The sequence below is a fragment of the Panthera leo genome, chromosome E3, assembly GCF_018350215.1.
Source record: "Panthera leo isolate Ple1 chromosome E3, P.leo_Ple1_pat1.1, whole genome shotgun sequence".
NCBI lineage: Eukaryota > Metazoa > Chordata > Mammalia > Carnivora > Felidae > Panthera > Panthera leo.
Window position 1 is genome coordinate 19,395,486 of NC_056694.1, and position 24,715 is coordinate 19,420,200.

General features: G+C 51.4%; 1 protein-coding gene across 1 annotated transcript in view; it reads right to left on the minus strand.

Annotated features, from left to right (window-relative positions):
- LOC122210233 (katanin interacting protein) overlaps window positions 1–24,715 on the minus strand; it is a 192,692-nt gene that overhangs the window by 50,335 nt on the left and 117,642 nt on the right. The window contains exons 11-16 of the mRNA XM_042922814.1: window positions 22,968–23,140; window positions 21,654–21,719; window positions 20,129–20,244; window positions 18,710–18,812; window positions 14,516–14,731; window positions 2,145–2,282 (exon numbers count right to left, since the gene is read on the minus strand). Coding sequence (XP_042778748.1) covers window positions 2,145–2,282; window positions 14,516–14,731; window positions 18,710–18,812; window positions 20,129–20,244; window positions 21,654–21,719; window positions 22,968–23,140 — 812 coding nt within the window. The remainder of the gene's footprint in view (window positions 1–2,144; window positions 2,283–14,515; window positions 14,732–18,709; window positions 18,813–20,128; window positions 20,245–21,653; window positions 21,720–22,967; window positions 23,141–24,715) is intronic.

The window sequence follows — 24,715 nt, forward strand, 5'->3', positions numbered from 1 at the left end:
CTTCCGTACGAGCCTGCTCAAACACCCGGAACTCTGATTCTCTGTGTCTCATCTGGATATCAAAAAGCGTAAGACGGCTGCTTGTGGGTTCTGGGGAATGAACTCATTCCTTCAGCTGGCAACCATGCATGTTCTACTTCGCAGGGTCTTGACGTGGAGACAGGTCCTGCTCCCCAGGTGCCCACGGTGGTCTGGGGGAGGCAGGTGTCAATCTCAGTATGGGGGTGATGGAACATATTCATGAGGGCCAGAAGTGGCATAAGGGCCAGGGGTCAGGGCCAGCTTCCTGGAGAAAATGACGTCTCGTTTTCCAGGAATCTAGGGCAGAGGCGGGCACTTCGAGCTGAGCCGGATGGGAGGGTCCAGGGCCTACAGGGTAACTGCCGTGTGGGGTGGTAGAGAGTCACAACAGCTGACACTCCGGAGTGTGGAGCCAGCAAGGGGCAGGGGCTGATGGGAGACACAGGGCCTGGTGCACAGGGATTACGAGGCCCTGATGTCACACTAAGGGGTTTGACCTGGGTCCTCTGGGACAGGGGGAGCCTCTGAGGGTGTGAAGCAGCAAAGAATGATGATCAGACCTCCCAGGGGCTGCTGGAGACGGACTGGAGGCCTGGGCCTGGGGACAGCGAGAACAGTTCAGAGGCTGCACCCTTCCGCACCTCAGTGCCTTTGCACATGCGGGGCTCCCCACCTGGGACCCGCTTTCTTCTTTTCTACCTTGGCTCTGTGCTATTGTCTCTTTCCGCCACAGCTCAGTTGTGTGCTCCAAGCCCCTTCTCTGAGCTCTCCCAGCCTGATGCAGGCTCCCTCCACGTTCCAGGGGCTACAGTCTAGACAGGCCAACTCCAGCCCAACGATGAGTTTGCTTTGGACTGTGGAGTGGTTTCAAAGGAATTTCAGTTAGCTGTTGACATTTACAAACCAGAAAGGTTCCTATCAAATTCCAAATACCCAATTCCCTGGGAATGTTCAGATGACCTAGCAGCACTGGCTGGCATTCCTATATAGCAGCCATTAACTGAAGCTGAAAAGTGGCCTTCCCTTTACCTAAAGCATGGGCTTACCAGTTTGCCACACTCCCCACCATGCCCTGCCGTCTCTTTTCACAATATTGAAGCTGAGGACCAGTTTCCATCATTCATCTCCCTTGCATTATTGCTTCCCTGAGAACAAGTTGGAAGGGAGAGCAGAGCAATTCTTGTCCCCATGTTTGTCATAAGAGGGGAAACAAGTCAGGCTGAGGGGGTCTTGTCCTTCCTCACGCACTGAGTTCCCTGCTGAGTTCCTGGGCTTTCTGTTTGAAACCCTGGGCACTCTGCAGTCACCTCTATCAAGGCCTTCCGCACACTGCGTCCTATTTTTACAATTACTTGTCTGCCAGCTTTTAGACCAGGAGTACCTCCTGGACAGGGACTGGGTCTGTGATACCAATGTCCTCCGAACTGATCAGGAAGGCCGATGGTACATATGCTCAACAATAAATGTCGAATGAAGAAATAAATACAAACGAGAGCATGAAAAAACAGCCCAGAGAAGAAAGAAAGCATAAGTGCCCAGGGGTAGGAGGTGGTGTGGGGGTAGAAAGGAGGGCAGGGATGCTGAAACCGGGGGGACAGAGGAGCACAGAGGTTAAGAGCCTCGCTGTTCAGAGTGGGGTTCTCACCCCAGGGACACTGGCACAGGTGGATGCAAAATCTTGGGCTCTGCTCCAGACCCGCTGAATTGGAACCTGCATTTTAGCAAGAGTCCCGGTAAGGTATCGCAGATTAAGGTTTGAGAAGCCCTGGCTAAGTGAACGGGCCCAGAGTCTGACTGCGTGGGTTCAAATTCTCACTGTGACGCTTCCTTGCTGTGTGACTTGGGGCATGTCACACAACCTCTCTGTGTGTCTGTTTCTTACCTATTAACATTGAGCCCCAGTTCCGGCAAAGGGCGGCCACACCTGCAAGCTGAGGCCCTGCTCCTGGTGGCCCCAACCATGCAGTGTGAAATGCACCACCAGGCATTCTGCAACAGGCAGGAAGGGCCGCAGTGGGGCCTCCGCGTACCCATTTTGCAACTTCAGCACTCAGGCTGTTGGACAGCGCCAAAGTGCTTCCGTCAGTCAACCGCCCGAGGAGTAGTCGGGGGCCCTTACTTACACCATCAGCTGTCCAGTAATTCCAAACCTTGATCTTGGCTAGATCAAAGTCGTGCAGCCGGCTCGTGTTGCGGATAACAAAAAAGAGCTGGAGCGGCGGGTGGAAGGGGCACGTCCACAAGGAGGGGTCTTTCTTGCTCTGAAACACCAGCAAGAGAGGGAAGTCGTTAGCCCATTTTCTGCCTCTCCCCAGTGTAAACAAGCTGAGGGCAGGAGGCTAGGCCTCCTCCGTAATCCGAGGTGGAGTCTTAGATCTCAGCCGCCCGGGCTGCACTTTGTAGCAGGTACTGACTCATCCCTGGCACAGGCTGGCTCGAGGGCCTCTCTGCTCTGCCATTCAGACTGAATTTAAAATGCAGCGGGCTTTATTCTAATTGATTAATCAGCTCTGGGGAGATGGCTGAGGATGGGGAGTGAGAGGGGAAGGGAGGTTGGGAAAAGAGCCATCACTTGTGCTATTCATTAACCTGGCAAACAGAGACTTTGGTTTTCTTTTGTAAAAACCCTGTAGAATTAAAAACCTTTAAAAAATAGAAACGGAAGAAAAGAAACCACCGAGCCTCAGGATTTGCTCTGTTCCCTGGCAGGGTTTCCAGGCCTCAGGACCCCAGAGTGTGGTTTCCGCCCACCGGTGAGGCTGCCAAAGCCGCTCTCAAGGCCAGAGGAGCAGGGAAGCCCTGCTGCCGTGTGCATTTTGCACCAACAAAATTCCATGCCACAGGTGCTTTAGATGCAGGTGGAAAAAGCCAAATCTGGGGACTCTTCTCAGCCCCAGCTGCCTCCTGTTCCGTCTCTTTGGATACCTCTTCTACGTTCTGTCCCGAGAAAACTCACAGCTGCTCCCAAACAGCCCCCTGCAGGCTCGGCCTCAGTGCCTTTGCACAGGCTGGGCCTCTGTTTGCAATACTCTTCCAGTCCCTCCCTCCCAGGGAAATTCAGCCCAAATGTGCTGTCACGCCCACAGTCACCCCTTCCCTGTCACCGTCACTCTCTCCTCCAGGCACCTAGGGTTCCTTGCAGTGCCTAAGGTTAGCATTTTACTCAGTGTCCCACAACCACCTGTTTTCCAGTCCAGGTCAGCCCTCCACACACTTGACTGTGAGCTCAAGGGAAGCGTCTGTGTAGAGTTTCCACACGGTTCCCTGGCACATGGTATTTGCCACAGAATCTTTGTCGAATGAATGAATGAATGAATGAATGAAATTTACCTCCTAATAGCTGTCTTTTCATTGCAACTAGAGAAGAGGCTATAAACTCATCTGGCCTGCCTAGCTATTTTGTTTGGCTCATGAAGTATTCAAAAACACTGTTGCCAACATTTAAAGATGGGGAGATTTCGCCTTTCCCTCCAGAGCTAGTGTGTGGACAGGCAAGACGCAGGGCAACACAGGGCCCCTAACAGCTGCTGGCTGGGGCCTAGGGCACAGCTCCCATGGCCGGGCCGGCTGGGGCTCTCGGGCACCCCAGTCCCCACAGCTCCCTACAGTTTTAGAGTTTTGTTTTGTTTTGTTTTAAATTTTGAGAGAGAGAGGGAAAGAGTGTGTGTGAGCTGGGGAGGGGCAGGGAGAGAGAGGGGTGGGCAGAGGATCCGAAGTGGGCTCTGTGCTGACAGTGGGGAGCCCGAGGCAGGGCTGGAACTCATGAACCGTGAGATCATGACCTGAGCCGAAGTCAGATGCTTAAGTGACCCACCCGGGCACCCCAGCTTACAGTTTTAGTCTCACACCTACTTCTCTTTCCAGGTTATGCCCCTGTCTGGCCCCTGCGGGCAACTGAGTCTAGGGTCCCCACCTAGTGGCTGACAGCTGCAGTAAGTCCCATCTGCCAACATAACCACCACATCTCTGATACCAAGGAAGTTGTCCCTTTCACCTAAACGGAGCACCGCCGTGTATTTCAGAAGGTCTCAGCAGACTCCTGTCACCAGGACCAGGCCGGCTACTTGGGTCTGGACACAGCCAGGGGAGGAGACTGGCCGACGCTGGGGTTTTGCTGCCCCCCAGGAGATGCGAGGCCCAGGCTCCAGCTGCGGGGGGAGAACAAAGCTGGCTTGTTCCAGTGACAAAGGTGCCTTTCAGGAGGGAGGAGGTTGCTTTTGTTAAGGGGGAGAGAGGAGTTCAAGGGGTTCTGACTTATTCCGGCCAAGTTTCTCAAGCTCTGCAAGAACTTTTAGTGCTCTGGGCAGCTGCAAGGGGTCAGGAGACCACATTTCAGCTTCCAGCGGGTGCATCTCACTCCTTCCCCAAGTTGGGGCCTAAACTGGGTCGCTGTGGCTGCTTGACAAAGGAAGAGTCTGAAGGCTGACCCTTAGACACGGGCGAGGGGACTGTCATTGATTTCCCATCACATTTCTGTCAGCAGGAGGGATAACAGGAGGACTAAGTGGGAATCATGGTGTTCAAAGTCAAAGAACATTAACCTGCGGGTAACTCAGGGCCTCATTAGCAGACAGAGTCTCTGAGATGAAGGCTGATGGGAAGCCGTTGAGGGCTGGCCGAGGCACGCTGCGCGAACCCCCGGATGCCAGGCCAGCAGGCCGAGCGTCTGCTGCACCTGTCCATCACAGGCAGTAACAGAGACGGCAGAACGAGAATCAGGGTTCCCTCTTGCCGCCGCTGTGACCTCCCTGGGTTCTCTCAAAGCCCTGGGAGGGGACGAGTGCTGTAACCCTCCCGTCACAGCTCAGCAAGGGAGCAAAGGGTGTGGCTCGCCTACGTGGTGGAGTAAGGATGTACACCTATTTTAATCCATTAATTCGTGCTGTCTTAGTTTGTATTCTCTCAGAAGCAGACCCCCGAGTCCAGGATTTGAGTGTCAGGAGATTATCTGGACACCAAAGGAGCATGGGGAAGAGGAGGGGAGGAAAGGCATTCCATAAAGAGTGTGTTACCCAGAGAGCCCGCTCTGGGAGCCAGAGCAGAACGTGCCCCGGAGCAACTCCACCCCCGGGACAAGGGAGCTGGGGTACTCATACCCCAAAGCCCACCAGCGCAGGTTGAGGGCTGCTCCTGGGGGCTCCGTTCCCCACCGGTTTGGGCCCGCTGCACGGGAGGCAGAGTGGGCCCCGGAGGCCAGAAAAGCAATCCTCCGTCAGAGAATTATCAATGGGAAGTACGGCCAGCACGCTCAGATGTGGGAAGGGCCAGAGGGCCGGGGAGGCTCTCACAGCGTCTGTTACCCATTTGCTCAATACAAATACCCTCCTGTGGGGCAGGTGCCGAACTACAGTCGGGGGTGGGTGGCGGAGCCTGGCCCACCGGGTCCCAGCTCTGCACCGGTCGGGGGAGCAAACAAGTAACACTGCCAGGAAAAAAAAAAAAAAAAAAAAAAAAAAACAAAGACAAACCCCAACCAGGCAGGGATAAATTCGACAAAGAAAATAAGAGTGAATTCTTAACGGCCAATGGAAGGGCATTTTTAGAATGGACGGTCAGGGGAGACAGGAGGTCCCTTTCTCATTCCTAATTAAGGTGCTTCCCTCTTCCAGAATTAACCTAATACAGATCTACCCCCTTCAGGGATATGCTGGACTGCCCTCAGAAGTAGCCCCAATTTAATAAATTATCATAATCAAAAGGAACAAGCTATGGACACACACAGTTTGGATGGATGTCAAAGGCATTATACTGAGTGGCAAAAGCCAGTCTCAAAAAGATTACATACAAGATGATTCCTTTTATATAGCACTCTTGAAGCGAAAACAGATCAGCGGTTGCCAACGTTAGGGATGGGTGCGTGGGGGGTTATGGCTGTAAAGGGTTGCGAGGGGGAATCCCTCTCTGGTGATGGAACTGTTGTATTTTGTGCTTGTGTATTTTGATGGGGTGGTGGTTACATGAATCTACACATGAGTGATAACATTGCATAGGACTCATACGCACACGCACACGAATGTGTGTACAAAGGTGTGCACCTGATACTAATGTCAATTTCCTGGGTTTGATAATGTACTACAGTTATACAGAATGTTAGCACTGGGGGACGCTGGTGGGCAAGGGCACAAGAGACCTCCCCATACTTTTTTTTAAAAAAATGGAGATATACTTCACATATATATAAAGTCACCACCTTCAAGTATGCAATTCAGCGGGTTTTGTTTTGTTTAGTATATTTCAAGGTTGTGTCACCATCACCACTATCTTTTTCCAGCATATTTCATCACCCTAAAAAAGAACTCCATACCCAATGTGTGGCCTGCCGGGTGTGGGTTCTTCCACATCCCATAATGTTTTCGAAGGTTCATCCTTGTTGCGGTAACAATCGGCGCTTTGTTCCTCTTTACAGCTGAGTAATATTCCATTGTATGGACGTACCACATTTTCTTTATCCATTCATCTGTGGATAAACATTTGAGTTGTTTCCACCTTGTGGCTATCATGAATGATACTGCCATGAACATTTGTGTGTAAGTTTTTGTGGGAACACATTTTCCGTTCCCTTGGGTCTGCACCTAGGAGTGGAACTGCCGGGTCATAGGCTAACTCTACACTTAACTTTTGGAGAAACGGCCGAACTATTTTTCACCACGGCCGCACCACTTTACTTTTGTATTCCTGCCAGCGAGGCATGGTTTTTCCACATGAATTGCCAATACTTTATTCTTTTCTCTTTTCTTTTCAAAACCTGTAACAACCTGGTGGGTATGAAATGATACGTCTTTGGGGTTTTGATTTGCATTTCCCTAACGACTAATGATGTTGACAGCATCTTTCCTGTGCTTCTGGGCCGTGTATGTCTTCTTTGGAGGAAAGTCTATTCTGAGTGCTTTGGTCATATTTTCATGTGGTTGCTTGTCATTTTGTTGTTGAGTTTCAGATTTCTTTTCTTTCTATATTCTGGATGATAGACCCTTATCAGATATATGATTTGCAAATATTTTCTCCCATTTCCCAAGATGTCTTTTCAACTTTCTTGATGAATGTCCTTTGAAGCAAATGTGTTTTAAATTTTGATGAAGTCTGATTTATCTATTTTCTTCTTTTGTTGCTTGTGCTTTCCGTGCCATATGTAAGACCTCATTGAAAAGCTCAAGGGTATGAAGATTTATACCTGTGTTTCTTCTAAGAGTTTTACAGCCTTAAAGCTTTAAAAGTTCTAAGGTCTTTAATCCACCGAGTTAGTTTTTGCACATGATGTTAGGGTAGGAACCCAACTTCGTTCTTCTGCATCAGCAATCCAGTTTGTCCTGATATCATCTGCTAAAAAAATGATTTTTTTTTCCTCCACCCAATAGTATTGGCATCTTTGTTGAAAATCAGTTGCCTGTAGAGGCACCTGGGTGGCTTAGTCGGTTTAGCTGGTTAAGCATCCGACTTTGGTCCAGGTATGATCTCATGCTTTGTGAGTTCGAGCTCTGCGTCGGGCTCTGTGCTGACAGCTCAGAGCCTGGAGCCTGTTTTGGATTCTGTGTCTCTGTCTCTTTCCGCCCCTCCCCCACTCTCGCGCATGCTCTCTCTCACTCTCGCTCTCAAAAATAAATAAACATTAAAAAAAGAAAAGAAAATCAGTGGACTGCAGATGTATGGGTCTATTTCTCTATCAATTCTGTTCCATTGACCTATATATATGTCTATCCCTATGCCAGTACCACAGTCTTGATTACTGTAGGTTGGTTTTGAAATTGGAAGAGTGAGTCTTCCAACTTCCTTCTTTTCCAACATAGTTTTAGCTATTCTGGGTCCCTTGAACTTCCATATATATTTTAAGATCAGCTTATCAATTTCCACAAAAAAAGGCAGTTGGAATTTTGATAGGATTGCATGGAATCTGCGATAATTCAGGGAGCGTTGCCATATCAACAGTATTAAGTCTTCCGATCTGTGAACATGAAATGTCTTTTCATTTATTTGGGTCTTTTTCAATTCCCACCAATAGTATCTCATACTTTCCAATGTACAAGTCTTTCACTTATTTGGTGAAATTTACTCTTAAGTATCTTTTTTTTTTTTTTTATGCTATTTTAAAACAGATTTTTTTTTTTCAGGGCACCTGGCGGCTCAGTCGGTTAAGTGTCTGACTCTTGATGTTGGCTCAGGTTATGATCTCATGATCTGTGGGACTGAGCCCCGCGTTGTACTCTGCACTGACACTTCAGAGCTTGCTTGGGATTCTCTCTCTCCGCCCCCCTCTGCCATTCCCCTGCTTGCGCGCGTGCTCTTTCTCTCTCTTGAAAGAAAGAAACATTGGGGCGCCTGGGTGGCTCAGTCGGCTGGGCGTCCGACTTCAGCACAGGTCACGATCTCGCAGTTTGTGGGTTCGAGCCCCGCGTCCGGCTCTGTGCTGACAGCTCAGAGCCTGGAGCATGTTTCAGATTCTGTGTCTCTCTCTCTCTCTGACCCACCCCGTTCATGCCCTATCTCTCTGTCTCAAAAATAAATAAACGTTAAAAAAAATTAAAAAAAAAAAGAAAGAAAGAAACATTAAAAAATTTTTTTAAAAAACATTTTTTTCCCTTAGTTTCCTTTTTCAGATTGCTCATTGCTAGGGTATAGAAATACAACTTTTTTTTTTTTTTTTTTTTTTTTTTGTATATTAGTCTTTTATAAACTTGCTGAACAGGATTTTAGTTTATCAGTAGTTTTTGTGGATTCTTTAGGGTTTTCTATCTGTAAGATCATATCACCCACAAATATAGTTTTACTTCTTCCTTTCCAACCTCTTATTTTTCTGTTTATTTACTTATTTAAGTTTTTATTTGTTTATTTTGAGAGAGAGAGAGCACACGTGGAGGAGGGGCACAGAGAGAGGCAGAGAACCCCAAGCAGAGCCCAATGCGGGGCTCCAACTCATGACATGAGATTATGACCTGAGCTGAAGTCGGATGCTTAACCAACTGAGCCACCCAGGGGCTCTTTATTTCATTTTCTTGCCTAACTTCCCTGGGAAGAATCTCGAGTACAATGTTGAACAGAAGTGGTGAAAGCAGGCATCCCTGTCTTGTTCCTGATCTTAGTGCAAAAGCTTTCAGTCTTTTACCAGCATGATGCGAGCTGTGGGTTTTTACAGATGCCCTTATTAGGTTGAGAATGTTTCCTTCTCTTCTTGGCTTGTTTATGGTTTTTATCATGAAAGGGTGTTGAATTTTGTCAAATGCTCCTTCTGTATCTATTAAGAATGTTACATGACTTTTTCCCCTCTATCCTATTAACATGTTGTATTATATCGATCTGTTCTCATATATTGAACAACAAACCATGCGTTCCCGGGATCAAGCCCACTAGGTTTCAACATATAAATCTTTCTATGAACTGGGAGACTTGGCTTGCTAATGTTTTGTTGAGGATCTTTACGTTATATTCATAAGGGCTGTTGGTCTATAGTTTTCTTTTCTTGGGATATCTTTGGTTTTGTGATCAGGGTAAGACTGGTCTCATAAAATGAGTTTGGAAGTCTTCCCTCTTCTTCATTTTAGAAGAGGTTGTGAAGGATTGGTGTTAATTCTTCAAATATTTGGTATGACTCACCAGTGAAGCCATCTGGTCCTTGGTTTTTCTTTGTTGGAAGTTTCTTGGATTATTAATTCAATCTCTGTACTTGCTATAGTTCTAGCCAGATGGTCTATTTCCTCTTCACTCAGTCTTGGTGATTTGTGTCTTTCCAGGACGATGTCCATTTCATCCGGGATATCTTTATTTGTTGGCATAAGATTGTCCAGAATATTCCCTAACCATCTTTTTTTCCCTGTCAGGTAGACTAATGTCCCTTCTTTCATTCCTGATTTTAGTTATTTGAATCCTTTCCCTTTTTTCCTTGCCGATCTAGCTAAAGTTTTGTTAACTTTGTCGATCCTTTCAAAAAACCAACTTTTGGCTTCACTGATTTCCCTTTATTATTTTTCTCTTCTCTGCACAAGGTTTTTGTTTTGTTTTGTTTTGTTCACAATTGCCTGCGATTCTACGATTATTTCCAAACAAAAAGTACAAAAAAAATGTAGTGTGAACATTTATGTGCTGGGGATGTAGTATGGTGAGGACACGAATGTATAGCTAAGTGTGGGGAGAGGGGAAGACAGATAATAAAGGAGTGAACAAGACCATTTCTTAATGTGAGAAGCGCCCTGAAGAAAGTGAAAGAACAGGATGTGATAGAGACAGGTGGGGAAGACTGGGGTGGCGTGAGAAAAGACTCCTCCACACAGGAGTCAGGGAAGGGCTTGCTGAGAAAGTGGTATTTGGGCTGAAATTCAAATGAAGAGAGAGGAGGTAGCCACACGACACTCTGGAGGAGGGAAGTTCTGGGCAGAGACCAGAGGTGCCATGAGCGTCAAGCGTCAGAAGAGCAGAAGGCAGCCTCTGGCGGCTGGAGCCCCGGGGCCCGAGGCAGTAGAGGGAGCCGAAGGCCTGTTCACAGACAGCCTCCCAGGCCACGGGAGGCATGAGGTTTTACTTCTAAGTATACTGGGAAGTCATGGCTGGGGTTTTAGGCAGGGGAGGGGTGCAAGCTGACATTTGTAAAAGATCACTTTGGTTACAGAGTAGAAAATGGAGCAGATGGGGCCAGAAGAGAAGACGAGGAGACAGGAGGCCATTTGACAGTGGGCACGGGGTGAAGGCGACAGACCCGGGCTCGGTATTGCAGGAGGAATCAACAGGACTTTCTGGTGTCCTGGAAGGTGGCAGGAAGGGGTCGGGGCAGTCAAGGAAGACTCTTAAGAGGTTAAGAGGTGGGCTTAGCAGCAAAGCAGACAGCAATGCCATTTACTGAGCACAGGAATCTTGTAGGCGGGAGAGACGTGGGTAGCGCAGGGGAATGAAAAGTTAGGTTTCAGATCACTGAAGTCTGGGATGTCCAGTAGGTGCCCGACAAGAGACGCCAAGCAGGAAGTTGGCATTTAAATCAGGAACTCAGAGAGGCAGGCAGGCCCTGGCATATCCATCTAGAATCATCTTGAAGCCACGGGCCTGGGCGAAGCCAATGAGAGGGATGGCATGGGCACAGAGGGGAGCCGGGCCTGCACTGAGCGTGGGGCACCCCCGTATCTTCTGGCAGCCCCCTGCTCTCTTCCACTGAAGCAACTTCTCTTCTGAACCCAGACTCCACTTTCAGTTACCTGCTGGTCAGATTTCAGCCGAGCTCCCTGACTCCGTGGCAGTATGGCCCGGGGCAGGTCCCTAGTCCTCCCCGAGACTTGGTTTCTCATTTAATCAAATGTGGAGAGCAGCCCCAGGTTCATGTGAGCATTGCACGAGGGATGTCTGAGGACCCCGGCTAGCACGCTGTGGGGCTAAACCCCAGCGAAACCGGGTGGTCCGGAGAGGCTGCATGTGTTGGTAGTCCCGGACCTCGTGCATAGGAGGACCGTCGGGGAGACCCCATGCCAGGACGGCAGAGGGAATCCAGCCTGCCCACAGCTGGGCCTGGAGACCCAATAGCCCAGGAAGAGATGGCTGCCTCATGTCCCAACCTCAGGGTCAAAAATTTAAAACCCCAAGCCCACCAAAACCATGGGCTGGACTTGTCCCTGCCGTCACATGGCAAAGCTCACCAGCCTCTGCTAAGCGGAGGAAAAGGAACACTAATTATAAAAACTGGCAGCCATCAGGGGTGCTGGTGGGGGGGGGGGGGGCTCAGTCGGTTAAGCACCTCACTCTTGCTTTCGGCTCAGGTTATGATCTCAGGGCTTCGTGGGTTTGAGCCCCCCATCGGGCTCTGTGCTGGCCGTGAGGAGCCTGCTTGGGATTCTCTCTCTCTCTGTCCTCTCTCTCTGCCCCTCCCCACCTGGCACTGTCTCTGTCTCTCTCAAAATAAACAAATAAACTTAAAAAAAAAAAAAACTGGCCCCCACCAAACCCAATGATGTTTTTACTGCCCCAGGATGCTCTGTTCTGTGCAGCAGGCTTCCAAAGTGCTGCTGCTCTGTGCACAAGGGAGACGGGAGAGGGGTGGCCAGGGCCACGCACGTGGGTGCCTACAGACTCGAAGCAGGAAGCAGAGCGGGAAAACCCAAGGCCAGAGCATCCCAGTGGCTGTGACCTACGGGACCTGTTTCTTTCAAGGTCACGGAGCTGCCGATCTTAGAGGGCTGTCACCACCCAGTCTAACCCCATGGACGGGTAGTGTCTCTCAGAGACCTAGCATCTATCCTGCCTTCCCTTCAGTAACAACCCTGAATCTCCTCCAGGGAGAGTTTCTCCCTGCCCCGCTGTGGCATCTCGGGGTAACTGGCATCACGGTGGCCACTTTCCTAGCCAGGGTCACCCATCAGCCTTCCTCTCCTGCGACTGTGTTATCCGCAGCAGGGCGACAGGATGGCAAATCAACTAATGCACACTGCCCCCCGCCACCCCCAAAAAAGACCACACCCTTGGTGCACTTCCTGGATGCTGCCTAGAACCCCAACACGACCACGGGGTCCTCTGGCCTGGGTGACAGCGAGTCTCCCAGCTACCCAAAGGCTTGCAACAAATTCCTTTGTTAGAAATTTGCTAAAGTGAGCCAGACTCCAGTTTCTTTTGCAGACAAGTAAGAATCGTATGGGTTATCTGTGCCCTCCAGTTCGATTTTACGGGGGGCCGGGGGTGCGCGGGCGGGGGTGGGGCACAGAAACTGATTCTCTGAGAAGGCAGGTAAGTTGCTGAAGTCAAAACCAGAATGCGGGTCTCTAGAACGGAGGACTCCCAAGCTCCCTTTTCTTACTTCCTCTTCTTTAAATGGGAATGATATCTCTTCTTAGTGGTATTAATATTATTATGAATAAAACAACAAATCTAACAAGAGCTGGTGTTTTGGAGCCCTTAGGAAGAGCCAGCCACGGTGCTGAGCTGTTTATAGTTATGTTCGCTCCCCACAACATCGTAGCAAGGTAAGTTCCATTATTATGCCCATTTTACAGATGAGGAAGCTAAAGTAGAGGTCAGGTGAGTTGCCTGTGCTCATGAGGCTGTAAACGGTAAGCTTCGAACACGGGCCTTTCTGCTTCTTGAGCCTGTGTACTGCTGGGTTTAAATAAGGTTATATGGATGATAGCCCGTGCCTGGCACTAGGTAAGAACTGAACATGTGGTAGCTGGTTTCATTTCCAATACATTTTAAAAAATTTATAATTTGTTCTTTGGAATGGATAATACAGGTGCTTGGCGGGAGATTTACAAGGTGCCAACAAGGCCCCAAAGGAAGTCCTCCTATCGCCTCTGTGCCTTGCCCACCGGGTTCTATGGCCCAGAGGCAAAGTCTGTCCCCAGGTTCTCAGGCCCCCCCTGGGGGCGAAGCACCACATAGTAAAGACATGCTGCTGGGCGGCCTACCTCAGCTTAGCTCCCAGTCTCTGTGTCCAACTTGCAAGTGGAAAGAGGAGAAAATGCCAGTGCTCGCCCTTCCTTCCCTCCTTCCTTCCTCCCTTCCCTCCCTCCTTCTCACCTTCCCTCCTTCCTTCCTTCCCTTCCTTCCTTCCTTCCTTCCTCCCCTCCTTCCTTCCTTCCCTCCCTCCCTTCCTCCCTCCCTTCCTTCCTTCCTTCCTCCCCTCCTTCCTTCCTCCCCTCCTTCCCTCCCTCCCTCCTTCCTTCCTTCCTTCCTTCCTTCCTCCCCTCCCTCCTTCCTCCCCTCCTTCCCTCCCTCCTTCTTTCCTTTTTTGACTATTAGATATTTAAAGGGCAGGAACATTCAGGGCACCTGGGTGGCTCAGTCAGTTGAGCATCTGACCCCTGATTTTGGCTCAGGTCATGATCCTAGGGTTGTAGGATCGAGCCCCATGTTGGGTTCCTTGCTCAACACGGAGCCTGCTTAAGATTCTCTCTCTCTCTCTCTCTCTCTCTCTCTCTCTCTCTCTCCCTCTGCCCCTCCCCTGCTCGTGCATGTGCACACTCTCTCTCCCCCCAAAATAAAATAGAATAAAGGACAGGAAAGTGTGATGTGCATTGGGTGTGTACTTGATGTTTGTTGGGAAGCAGGACTGGGGGGCGGGGGAATGCTGTGGACATGGGCCCTGGGCCAGGCTGCAGGATGTGAACGTGGCCCCACTACCTTCTGGAGGTGTGACCTTGACCAAGTCAATATTCTTCTCCAAGCCTCTGTTTCTTCATTGATAAAATAAAGGCATTGACCTCAATGACCCCCAAGGTTCCATATTTGGTGGTGACTGTGGCAAACTGCAGGGTGGATAGAAGGAGGTGACTTGGCTCCTCTTTGTGCCCTATTCTCCCAAGAACAAGCCCAGGGATCTGGGAATGAGCTGGGGGACGGCTCGGGGGCCCTCACCCACACCTTTCCCTCAGGCTCCTTCCACTTTGCCTGAATGAATGATGATGGACAACTATCTTCTTCCCCTCCCCATACCTGCACCCCCCACACCCGCGTCACAGACTTATCGCGGGCAGAGAAAATGCATCAAAACACAAGGCCAAGGCTCACTGTAGTTTCGAGCACCGCCTCCACTTACAGCTAAGTTCCTATTGACCAGGTGGCCCAGGTCCCCGGGCGTGTCCGTGTTCCGGATATCCACGTCATGGGGCGACACGTAAAGCTTTGTGTTGTTCCGGTCAAAGAACTCAACTTCCGTGAGACCCACCCGGGACGTATGGCCCCAGTTGGACAGGATTTCCACGGTCACGTAGACGGCATCTTCGATCTCTCCGCCTCTTGTTCTCAGTTTGTCCTTAACAAACATAAAAATAATGCTAACGGGTCAAAACGCGACAGGCTCGATTCAGCTCACCACTACACAACAAGTTATTTAGCCACTCAGTGCCTCAGTTTCCCCATCCATACAATGAGGATAAGAACGGCACCCATTACATATAGTTATTACAAAGATTAAATGAGCTGTTACTGTGAACAGTTGGTATTTTCCATAAGAGTTTGCAAGTAACAAAGAAATGTTTAAAAGGCATCAGATTGTGGCTGAATGTGCTCTTCTCTTCCTCATTACCAAGTGTTCACGGCCTATCGGCTGAGTTGGGGAAGGTGTTACGGGCTAAACTGTGTCCCCCACCTCCCCAAATTCAGATGCGAAAGCCCTAACCCCAGTACCTGAGCATGTTCCTATACTTGGAGACACGACCTTTAAAGAGGTAATTAAGTTAAAATGAGGCCGTGAGGGTGGGCCCAAATCCAATGTGAACCATGTCCTTAGAAGAAGGGGAAATCTGGGGGCTCCTGGGTGGCTCAGTCGGTTAAGCGTCCGACTCTTGATGTCTGCTCATGACGAGATCTCACGGTTTGTGAGTTTGAGCCCCACGTGAGGCTTTGCAACGACGGCACGGAGCCTGCTTAGAATTTTCTCTCCCTCTACCCCACTCATCCTCTCTTTCTCTCTCTCAAAATAAATAAATTTTAAAAATTAAAAAAAAAAAAAGGGGGGGGGTGTAAATCTGCCCGGGAGAGACACTAGAAATGCTTATGCACACAGGAAAGATGGTGTTGAGACACAGCCAGAGCACGGCCATCAGCAAGGCAGGAGAAGAGGCCTCAGGAGCCATCAAACCTGCCCACACCTTGACCTTGGACTTCAGCCTGCAGAACTTGAGAGAAATACATCTCTGTCGTGCAGGCCACCACCCCGTCTGAGGTGTGGCTGCCCTAGCAAATGAATTCAGATGACACCATCTCTCTGACAATCCCGTCACGGAGACTAAGTGAGATACGGATACTGGGGGAAGTCCCTGTCATGGGTCCTGGCCCCCGTGTGCGCTCCCTGAGTGTCCACTTCCTCCCATGTTTTCCCTTCACTGATTTTAGCGCTGCCTCCTTCGTGGGCAGGCGGTCCGGTCCGAGGCCGCGTGAATGCCATCAATAAACAGCCACGCTGCGGAATGGCTTCCCGAGGCCCCTTCGGGCCCCGACTGCAGTGCTGGTCGCCACGGATCAGTCCCTCATAAAATGGTGCATTCCCTGCGTGCACATGCCCTCTGTTAATTAGCACTGGTAATCTGCAATGGTTCTGTGAGCAGGGAGTTGAGCAAATGAACAGCAACTGTTCCCTACTTACTTTTTTAATTAATAGCCAGCGAGACGTGCCATCGCCCTCAGCGTGTGTTTGGACGAGCCTTGATGGCCACGCGACGGGGATGGGGACGGGGAGGGAGGGAGGTCAGCTCCCAGCTCCCAGAGGGAACACAGGGCCCGCTCTTATCAGCAGACCCCGCAGGCACCGCCTGCTCTGGGCAGAGCCGGGTGGGGCCCTGGCCAAGGCCCTCTGCCGCCCTGGGCCTGAGTCCCAGAGGCAAAGGACAGTGATGAACCGAAGCCGGCCTCGCTCAAGTGGGGGGGGGGGGGGGGGGCGGCGGGGGGGAGGGTGAGGAGGTTAATGAGCTGCTCCGCCAGGTGAGCGGCGGGAGGCGTGAAGGGAGGTTCACCTTGGCTGCCAGCAGCAGGGGGAGGTCCAGATGGGAGGCGAGCTGCCTTGCAGAGGGGCCGGCGGATCCCACAGCCCGTGCAATGTAAAACGTGCGACGTCCTGCAGCGGGGCTTCTAAATGAAGCAGCCGGAGGGTCTACTAACTAAGGACGCGTCACAACCTGCCAGCGTCTCGAGTCGATGGCCCCCCTGCTCCTGACTCGCTTGATTTAGGATCCCTCGTGGGGGTCTAAGGTAAATGCGGGTTGGGCCGCTCCGGTCTCCGCACTCCCTGCCCTCCTCTCTCGTGTCTCTTCTCAGCCATGACGATGGTCCCAGAGGGGGAAGGACCCCTTCTCAGCCCAAGGAGGAGCCCGACTGCTCCAATGAAATAGCGTGGCCTGTCCCCTGAGCCACCGAGGGGTGGGGGTGGGGGGGGTAGCTCTGTGATGGGTACGTGGCCCAATCTCAGTTCTGTGCGTGGAAGAAATGCTCTTCGCTCCTGACTGTAGGGCCTGAGGCGATGAGGGCAAGGGGCGGTAACCACTTTAGCTTTTGAGGGGTCCCAGGGAGACAGCAGAGCCGGGCCTGGGTGCTGAGGTGGGGACGGAGCTCGAGGAAGCAGCTGGCATTGTGGAGACACAGCACGAGCTGCTGGGTTGAGCCCCAACTGGTCCCCACTGTGGCGTTTGTTACAACAGTCTTTCATTTCCTTCGCTTCGGTGTAGAAGTCCGTTTGCCCTGGGTTTTCTGTTTCCTATAAAAAGACTTGATCAACCCAGGCTCTTTTTAACGTGGCTGACGCTTTATCACACTTAGGATCTTCATGGCTGAGAAAGCCACTGTTCCACGTGGGCGGCAGGGGTGGGGGTGGGGGGCAAAGCTTTGACTCCTCTAGATTTTTCTAGATGTCAAACTTTCAACGGGTATTTGCCGGATCCTCCTTGCCTTGTGCCAGGCACTGAGGTGCCCACCCTCACAAAACATTTTGTCCTCACAGCAGCGCATGGCTGTGGATTATTTACCCCGTGTGACAGCGACACCCCACGCAGGATCAGAGAGCTTAAGAGGCTTGCCTCAGGTCACATGCCGTCTAAATCATGGTGCCAGACTCAGAGCCAGACTCCGGTCTAGGCCCGGGCAGGGGGCGGAGGGGGGGTTTCTGCCATCACAGGACTTCGACATGTGGCTCTCAGAGGACCTTGAGTTAAGTCCTCATCGGCCAAGCGTAGGGTGGGTGACCGCTGTGCTGAAGAATTACGAGAAAGGCTGGACTCAACGAAGACGAACATCACCTTTTGCAGTTAACTTATTATATCCTTAACATTTTCATTCTGCGTAACCTCCATAACGGTAATTCCCCTCCTTTTATACTACTGCTCTGTGCCGATATATCATACCTTCCCGATTAACTCCGTTATCATGAGACATTTATGTGATTTCTGGTTCTTTTTTTTTTTTTTTTTTTCCTCATTCTTCCCTACTTCCAATCATTCTGCAACAGAGATCTTTGCGCCTATAGCTTTTTCTCGCTGTGGAGTGATTTCCTGAGGGGGTGGGGAAGCGGGATCGCTGGGCTGGGAGGACATAAGTATTTCTACGGCTCTTCTTAAACCCGGTCTTTGTGCTTTTCAAGAGAGTTCCTTCCACCCGTTTCTATTGCTGCCAGCTGGGTAAGCCTGCTGTAACCCTGCAAGTCCAGAGCTTATCATCAAAAATAATCTGCAAACTCAGATATCAAATAGGAATTAAGGTTGCTCGAATCTGCATTTCTTTTTAAATTTTTTATGTTTATTTTATTTTGAGAGAGAGAGAGCGCGCGCAAGTAGGAGAGGGGCATAAAGAGAGGGAGACACAGAATCCGAAGCAGGCTCCAGGCTCTGACCTGTCAGCGCAGAGCCCGATGCAGGCCTCGAACTCATGAACCGTGAGATCATGACCTGAGCTGAAATCAGATGCTTAACCCACTGAGCCACCCAGGCGCCCCTGAATCTGCATTTCTGGATTACCAGCGATGTTGGACATTTTCCTGTGGGTTTACATGCTATTTATATTTTGCCTTTTGTGTGGACAGGCTCCTCTCTCCTGCAACATTTAGTGCCATCACATGTACATCTGGGTGTTGGGCAGGAGGAGGATGGAGACTCGGGCAGAGAGAGGTGAAGTTTACCACTGTGGCAGCCATCTCCCCCCACCCCTGCCCCGCAGAGAGATAATTGCCCCGAGGGGCCCTTCCTCCCTGACCTTTCGCGCGAGATGCCGGATGCATCTGGAAACCCCCAGAAGCCGAGCATCTCACCTCTGGATCCGGCACTGGCTCCTCTGTCGGTGAAACAGCCCTGCTGAGGCGGACAGAGTCGCTTTCGATGGCCTGGAGGACTTTCAGAAGCCTTTGCTGTTGTCTGAAATGTGATTTGGTTTTAGCAAACGGGTGGTAACAGATGGTATGCAACAGAGAGCGTGCCCGTCAGGGCCCCGCACTGGCTTTTCTATTTCAGAAGCAGCGGCGGTTTGAGAAGAGAGTACCCACCCCGCACGCGGTTCAAAGGCGCACACAGGCTGTTTCCCCCCTTTATCATAAGCACACAATTCGTGATAAAAGAAGAGGAAATTGGGGCAAGGCAGCCCGCAGACTCCCTCGGCTGGGCAGGGGCTGGAGCAGCGGGCTGGCAAAGGACAGCAGGCGGGTGGAATCCAGTCCGCAGCCTGAGAGCTCAGAATGGTTTTTACCTTTTGAAGGGTTGTTAAGACAAACAAACAAACAAAAAGCGAAAAGCCCTACTCACTAGGGCATTCGCTGTGTGGCCCTTTGCTAAACACACGTTTGCTACTCCCGGCCTAGAGACTGACTTTGTACCTCTTGCTTCTGAGGATGCGGGCGTTCCCAACTCAGCAGGGTGTGGTTTGCAAATGCACCCCACGCGTGTGCGGTTTAAGGCTGCGGAGCCGCAAGACCCCGGAGCACCAAGGATCTTGAGGGTGGAAAAAGCGGCTCCCGGTGGGGTGTGTGTGTGCTGCCTATAAACAGGACCGCATCAGGTGTGAGGTCGCCTCTGGCACCAGCCCGTGGGCGCAAGGGGAACCAGCGAGGGCTTACTTATGGCCACAGTGATGCACGGCCATGGTTTCCAGGCTCTGGGGTCTGTAGACTCCTAGAGCGATGGCTGGAATGGCCTGTTCAGAGTTTTTCTGCAAATCAGGGGAAGGAAACTCCTCTGCGGTGGACACAGACCTGGAGGGTGCACAGCTTGGCCCGGAAATTCCTCTTTCGTGCAGTGGAGAAAAAGCCCTCGTCCCTCTCCGGGCTGCTGCAGTCCCCGGCGGGGGCCCCAGCTTAGTGACCAGCACGCCAGCTGGATTTCAGCCCCCCTTGCCCCTCAGGCACGGGCCTTCTGCATAGACCACGGTGCGTGCAGCCCCACACGCCGGCCGGGGCAGCGGGGCTGTGGGCCACGCTCACCCTCCACCCCCCAGGCCAGCACTCTCTGCTGCGTGGCGTACTTCTGGGGAGGCTTCTGAGGAGGATGAAGTCTTACACCGGGCTGGACCGAATCCAACAGGCGTAGACACGTTTGCCGGGAACACATCGAGTCCGTTCCGGGCTTTCAGGCTGGAGGGGGAGGGAGGCTAGAGTGTCAGGGAGCAGTTTTACGGGGTCTGAAAAAACACAGGGTTTTTGGGGTTCTTGGCTGTGTTTGGAAGCAGGCTCGGTACCTACCTGCTCCCCAGCAGGCCGATTCTGTCAATGGCTTCACGGACGACTGTGGTTCCCCCCGTTGCCCTACACGGCTCCTGCGGGCTGGTCCTGCCAGTCGCCTCAGGGGTAGGAAGTGGCTGAGGACGGAGAAGCTTATTAGGAGGAGGGAACAGGAATGAGCATAATAGCCTTTTCCCTGGGCTGATTAGATCCAGGATCCCTCCCCGCCCCACCTCCACCCAGGGCCATGATCTTTGCAAAGAGACAGACCCGTCAGTTTCTTATGATCCGGGAGGTCCCAGGAAGCAATCTCTTCAATCAGCTAAGGCAAAAATTTTCTCTCCTCAAAGTCTTTCCCCATCTCAACCATACCCCTGCTCTGTTTGCTACAAAGTAACCAGACTCCATGGAACATTCCAGTAACATCCTTAGGGCCCTTTCATTTTTAATCCTCCTTCTCTTACATTTGTCATCTAAACTAGACACGTGCTCTGCTCTCTATCCGCAAGTGAGTTTAGTCGCCGGCAGCTCGGTGGGTTGGGGGTGGGGGGTGGTCAGGTCATCCAGAAATCCCAGGCCGTGCGGCGGGCAGGGCCGCAGACTGGTCAGAAATGTCAGCTGGCAATGGTTCAGGACGACGGGGAAATAAGAGACCAAGCAGGAGGGACGCATAAAGAAAACCACTATGGTGCTCTGGCGTCCTGCCCTGCCTACCGCCCTCTCCCATGGGCTCTCTCTCCTCCCCTCCGGGCCTCACTCTCTACCCCCTACCCTCTTGTGTCCCCCTTGTGTTCCCTCTTCCCCCCACCAGTCAGGCTTCTGTCTTCCCGCTCCTGGGTCAGGCTGGGCTCATTCCCACTTCAGAGGGTCTCCTGTTGCTTCCACCTGGACTGCTGTCCCCTGTTGTCGGCTCATTCCCTAAGAGACGGGTCTCAGCTCAAACGGCACCTTCCCGGGGGCTCCCTTGGACCACACTTTCGGAGGCAGCAACATCTATGATCTTTTACTGTCATCTCTCTCTGAAAGCACCTTGTTTATTTATGGCTTTACTTGATTGTTTTCTGGAAGTTCCACGAGGCCAGGGGCTAATCTGACCTGATTTAGCCACTCTGTATTCTAAGCACAGGGCACAGACCTGTGCACAATCTAACAAAGACGTTTCTGGGTGTCCCATTAATAATTCATGGGTCCCCCTTGTGTCTATTTGCAGGGCTGTCTTGGCTGAGATAGGTCTGAGTGACCTAGTAGATACAGACGTTATTTATTTATTCAGGATACTAAGATCTGTTTTTGTGTTGTCTTGTCGGGAAACCAAAACGTAACAAGGAGCTGGAGTCCCCAGGCCTGGGTGAATTCCGGCTTCCACTCGTAACCTCGGGCAAGCTGTGCCAGCCCGGGTCTCCCCATCTGTGAAATGGGCAGGACAGCTGCCCAGGGAACACAGTGAGTGTCTGCTGGGACCACGTGCGGAAAGCCCTGGGGAGGCCACCGGGTGCCGTGGGGCACAGTGGGCACCGGGGTTTGCTGTGCTCAGGCCTTCACCAACCTCAGCGCTCTCTTCCTTCCCCTTCAGTAGACTGGTCCACGATTTTGCTGGTGGTCCCTCCGTGTCCTGGAATGAGGTAATCACACGATCTGAGGTCACAACAAAGCCAGGCGCTATTGACTCCTCATTAATAGATGAGGGCACAGAGGCACGGGGGCTGTCTCGAGATCCTAGAGACACAAATGTCGGGGCAGGGGGGCCCGGGGTGGCTCAGTCGGTTGAATGCCCGACTCTCGATTTCAGCTCAGGTCATGATCTCACGGTCATGAGATCGAGCCCCGCGTTGGGCTCTGTGCTGACGGTGCAGAGCCTGCTTGGGATTCTCTCTCTCTCTCTCTCTCTCTCTGCCCCTGCTCTGCTCGTGCTCTCTCACACACACAAAGTAAATAAATAAACTTTAAAAAAAGTTGTCAGAGGCAAAGGACCGAGCTTGAGGAAGACAGACAGTAGGGTGCTGCTCGATGAACGCCCCAGAGGGCAGCCCCTAACAGAGCCTGGGGAGAAACTGGTGGTGTGGACGGGGCCCCAGGCCTGTGGGCAGGCATACCTCTGCGCCTTCCAAAGACGTGACCTGAGTGAGCCACCTTGCTCTCTGGGTGCCATCAGTCACATCTAGGAAATGGGGCGATGAGACCAGGCCTGCCTGTTTCTGGCCTACTGGGGGCAACGAGTAGGACAAGCTACGATAAAGGGCTTCGGCCGGTGAGGCCGTTTCTCGGCTTCTGAGAAAGGATGTGTGCTCGGGGGCGTGTCCACAGCCTCCAGCTCCCGAAGGGTCCCTACTCCGCCCCACCATGTAGCTTCCTGCTTCTTGCTCGAAGCTGAAGGCAGTGGGCACCAACCCAAACCCCTGCAGGGCCATGGAGGTCTCCTGAACAGGTGCAGTGGGTCAGGGGCAGGACAACAGGAGGTGCTGAGGGCGGCGGAGGCCCGAGGGGCTCACGCTCTGGGGAATGAGGTCTTTCCGGAGAAGCCGGGGCTCTTGTCTACTCTATTCTTTCCCTCAGCCACCAGTTTGCAACCCTGGGCTGAGGCTTCCAGGGCTCGCCGGGAGGTCGGCAAGGATCAGAGGCAAACAGGCATTCACCTTTGGCCTTCGGAAATAAACAAAGAATGGAAGGAAGGTGACGAAATGGGCACTTGGGTAGGTCAGTGAGCGACTGTGCATCCAGCAGCGGACGAGCAGCTAGTCTGAGGTCAGGGACGCCCACAACGTCTCTCTCCTCACCGCGTGCTCTTTGCAAATGCTGCTCAGACACCACCGGGTCCCTGAGTAGCCTCCTGTGTGGTCCTTCCCCTGCACCCCAGACGCACCTGCAGCGGGCTGCTGGGGGCCTCCCCCTTTCTGCTGAGGAGCGCCCTCTGCAGGGCTTCGTTCTCCACCTCGATGGCCCTGAGCACAGCCAAGGCATCTTCCTCTCGGTCCTCAGCCTCGCGCACGGGTTTCCGGGTTGCTGATAGGGGTCTCTCTCGTCGGCTCCCGGGTCCTGCAGGCAGAAAACAGGGGGTGCTCCTTTATATATATATTATGTTATTGCATTCTCGGAGTGCAGCTCAAAAATCTATTAGACCCAAATTGAGAAGCACTCTATAAAACAACTGGCCTGTACTCTCCAAGAATGTCAAGGTCACGAAAGACAAAGAAAGCCTGGAGAGCTGTCCCAAATTAAAGGAGACTGGGCAGACATGGCAACAGAAGGCAGTGGCGATCCTGGCACTGGATCCCAGGTGGGAAAACACTGCCATAAAGGACATTATGGCAGCAAGGGGAGAAATCCCAGTACAGTTTGAGGTTTAGATAATGGTATTATATTAATGCTAACTATTCAGAATTCCCTAAGTGTAACTGTGGTAATGTAAAATGAATGAATGCCCCTAGTCTTAGGAGCTACACACTGCGGTGTTCAGGGGTAAAAGGGGCAATCTCAGATGGTTAAAAAGCACACACACACACACACACACACACACACACAGAGTACAAATATAAATCAACTAGGACAAGGGGTGCCTGGCTGGCTCGGTAGGAAGAGTCTGCAACTCTTGAGTCACTAGTCGTGAATCCAAGCCCCACGACGGGCCTAGAGCTTGCTAAGAGAAAAAAAAAAAAAAATCAAATCAACCGATCAATCAATCAGTGAATTAACTGGGACAAAATGTTAACCGGTGAGTCGGGTTGGAGGATATATGGAGTGTCGTTTGTACATCCTTGCAACTTTAAGAGTGAAATCGCACCTAAGTAAAAGTTGTAAAAAAAAAAAAAAATTAACCCTCGCACAAAGTACCTATAAGCGAGAACATATGCTATCTTGGAGACAGACGGGCATTTTGGAGTGTTTTGCTTTATTCTGTCTTGTTTTTCCACGGGTAACAAGAATTGCAAAGAATGTACATCCTAGTCGAAGAAAAAAGTATTGCAAAGCTGGGGTCGATTCCAGAAGTTCTGAGGAAAGGACAATCAGCTTCACACAGCGTAAAGCAACATGCTAACAGCACCCCGTGAGACTGGCCGGATGAAATAAATTCCGGGATACCCACCTAACAAATACTATGGAGCGTAAAAAGAAACACATACTCAACTATCTGCAGTTGGAATGAGATGATGGCCTGAACTTGCTTCCTAATCATCTGGGCAGTGGCTGGGGATGTAGACGAAATGACACTGGCCACCAATTCATGATTGCCAAGGTCAGGTAATGGACACAACCGAGTCCCCATGACATCCTCCCAGTCACTTACGTGTGGACCCTTTCAATATCAAACAAACAAACAAACAAAATCTCCATTTAAAAACAGAACTCAAGATGTTTCTATTGGAATGCTTAGAGATGCTTCTACCTATTGAATTTCATCCCCTTGGCAAATATTTATTGAGTGCCGCTGTGTCAGGCTCTGTCCTTGGCACTGGGGACACAGCAGTGACCAGACAGATCAAGAACCTCGCCCTTGTATAGTAAGACAACAAGCCGGGGAATAAGAAACGAAACAGAGTGTTAGACGTCAGAAAATGCTGTGGAAAAACAGGCAAAGCGGAGCAGAGTGGGGCTGGAGGGTGGTGCTGTGCT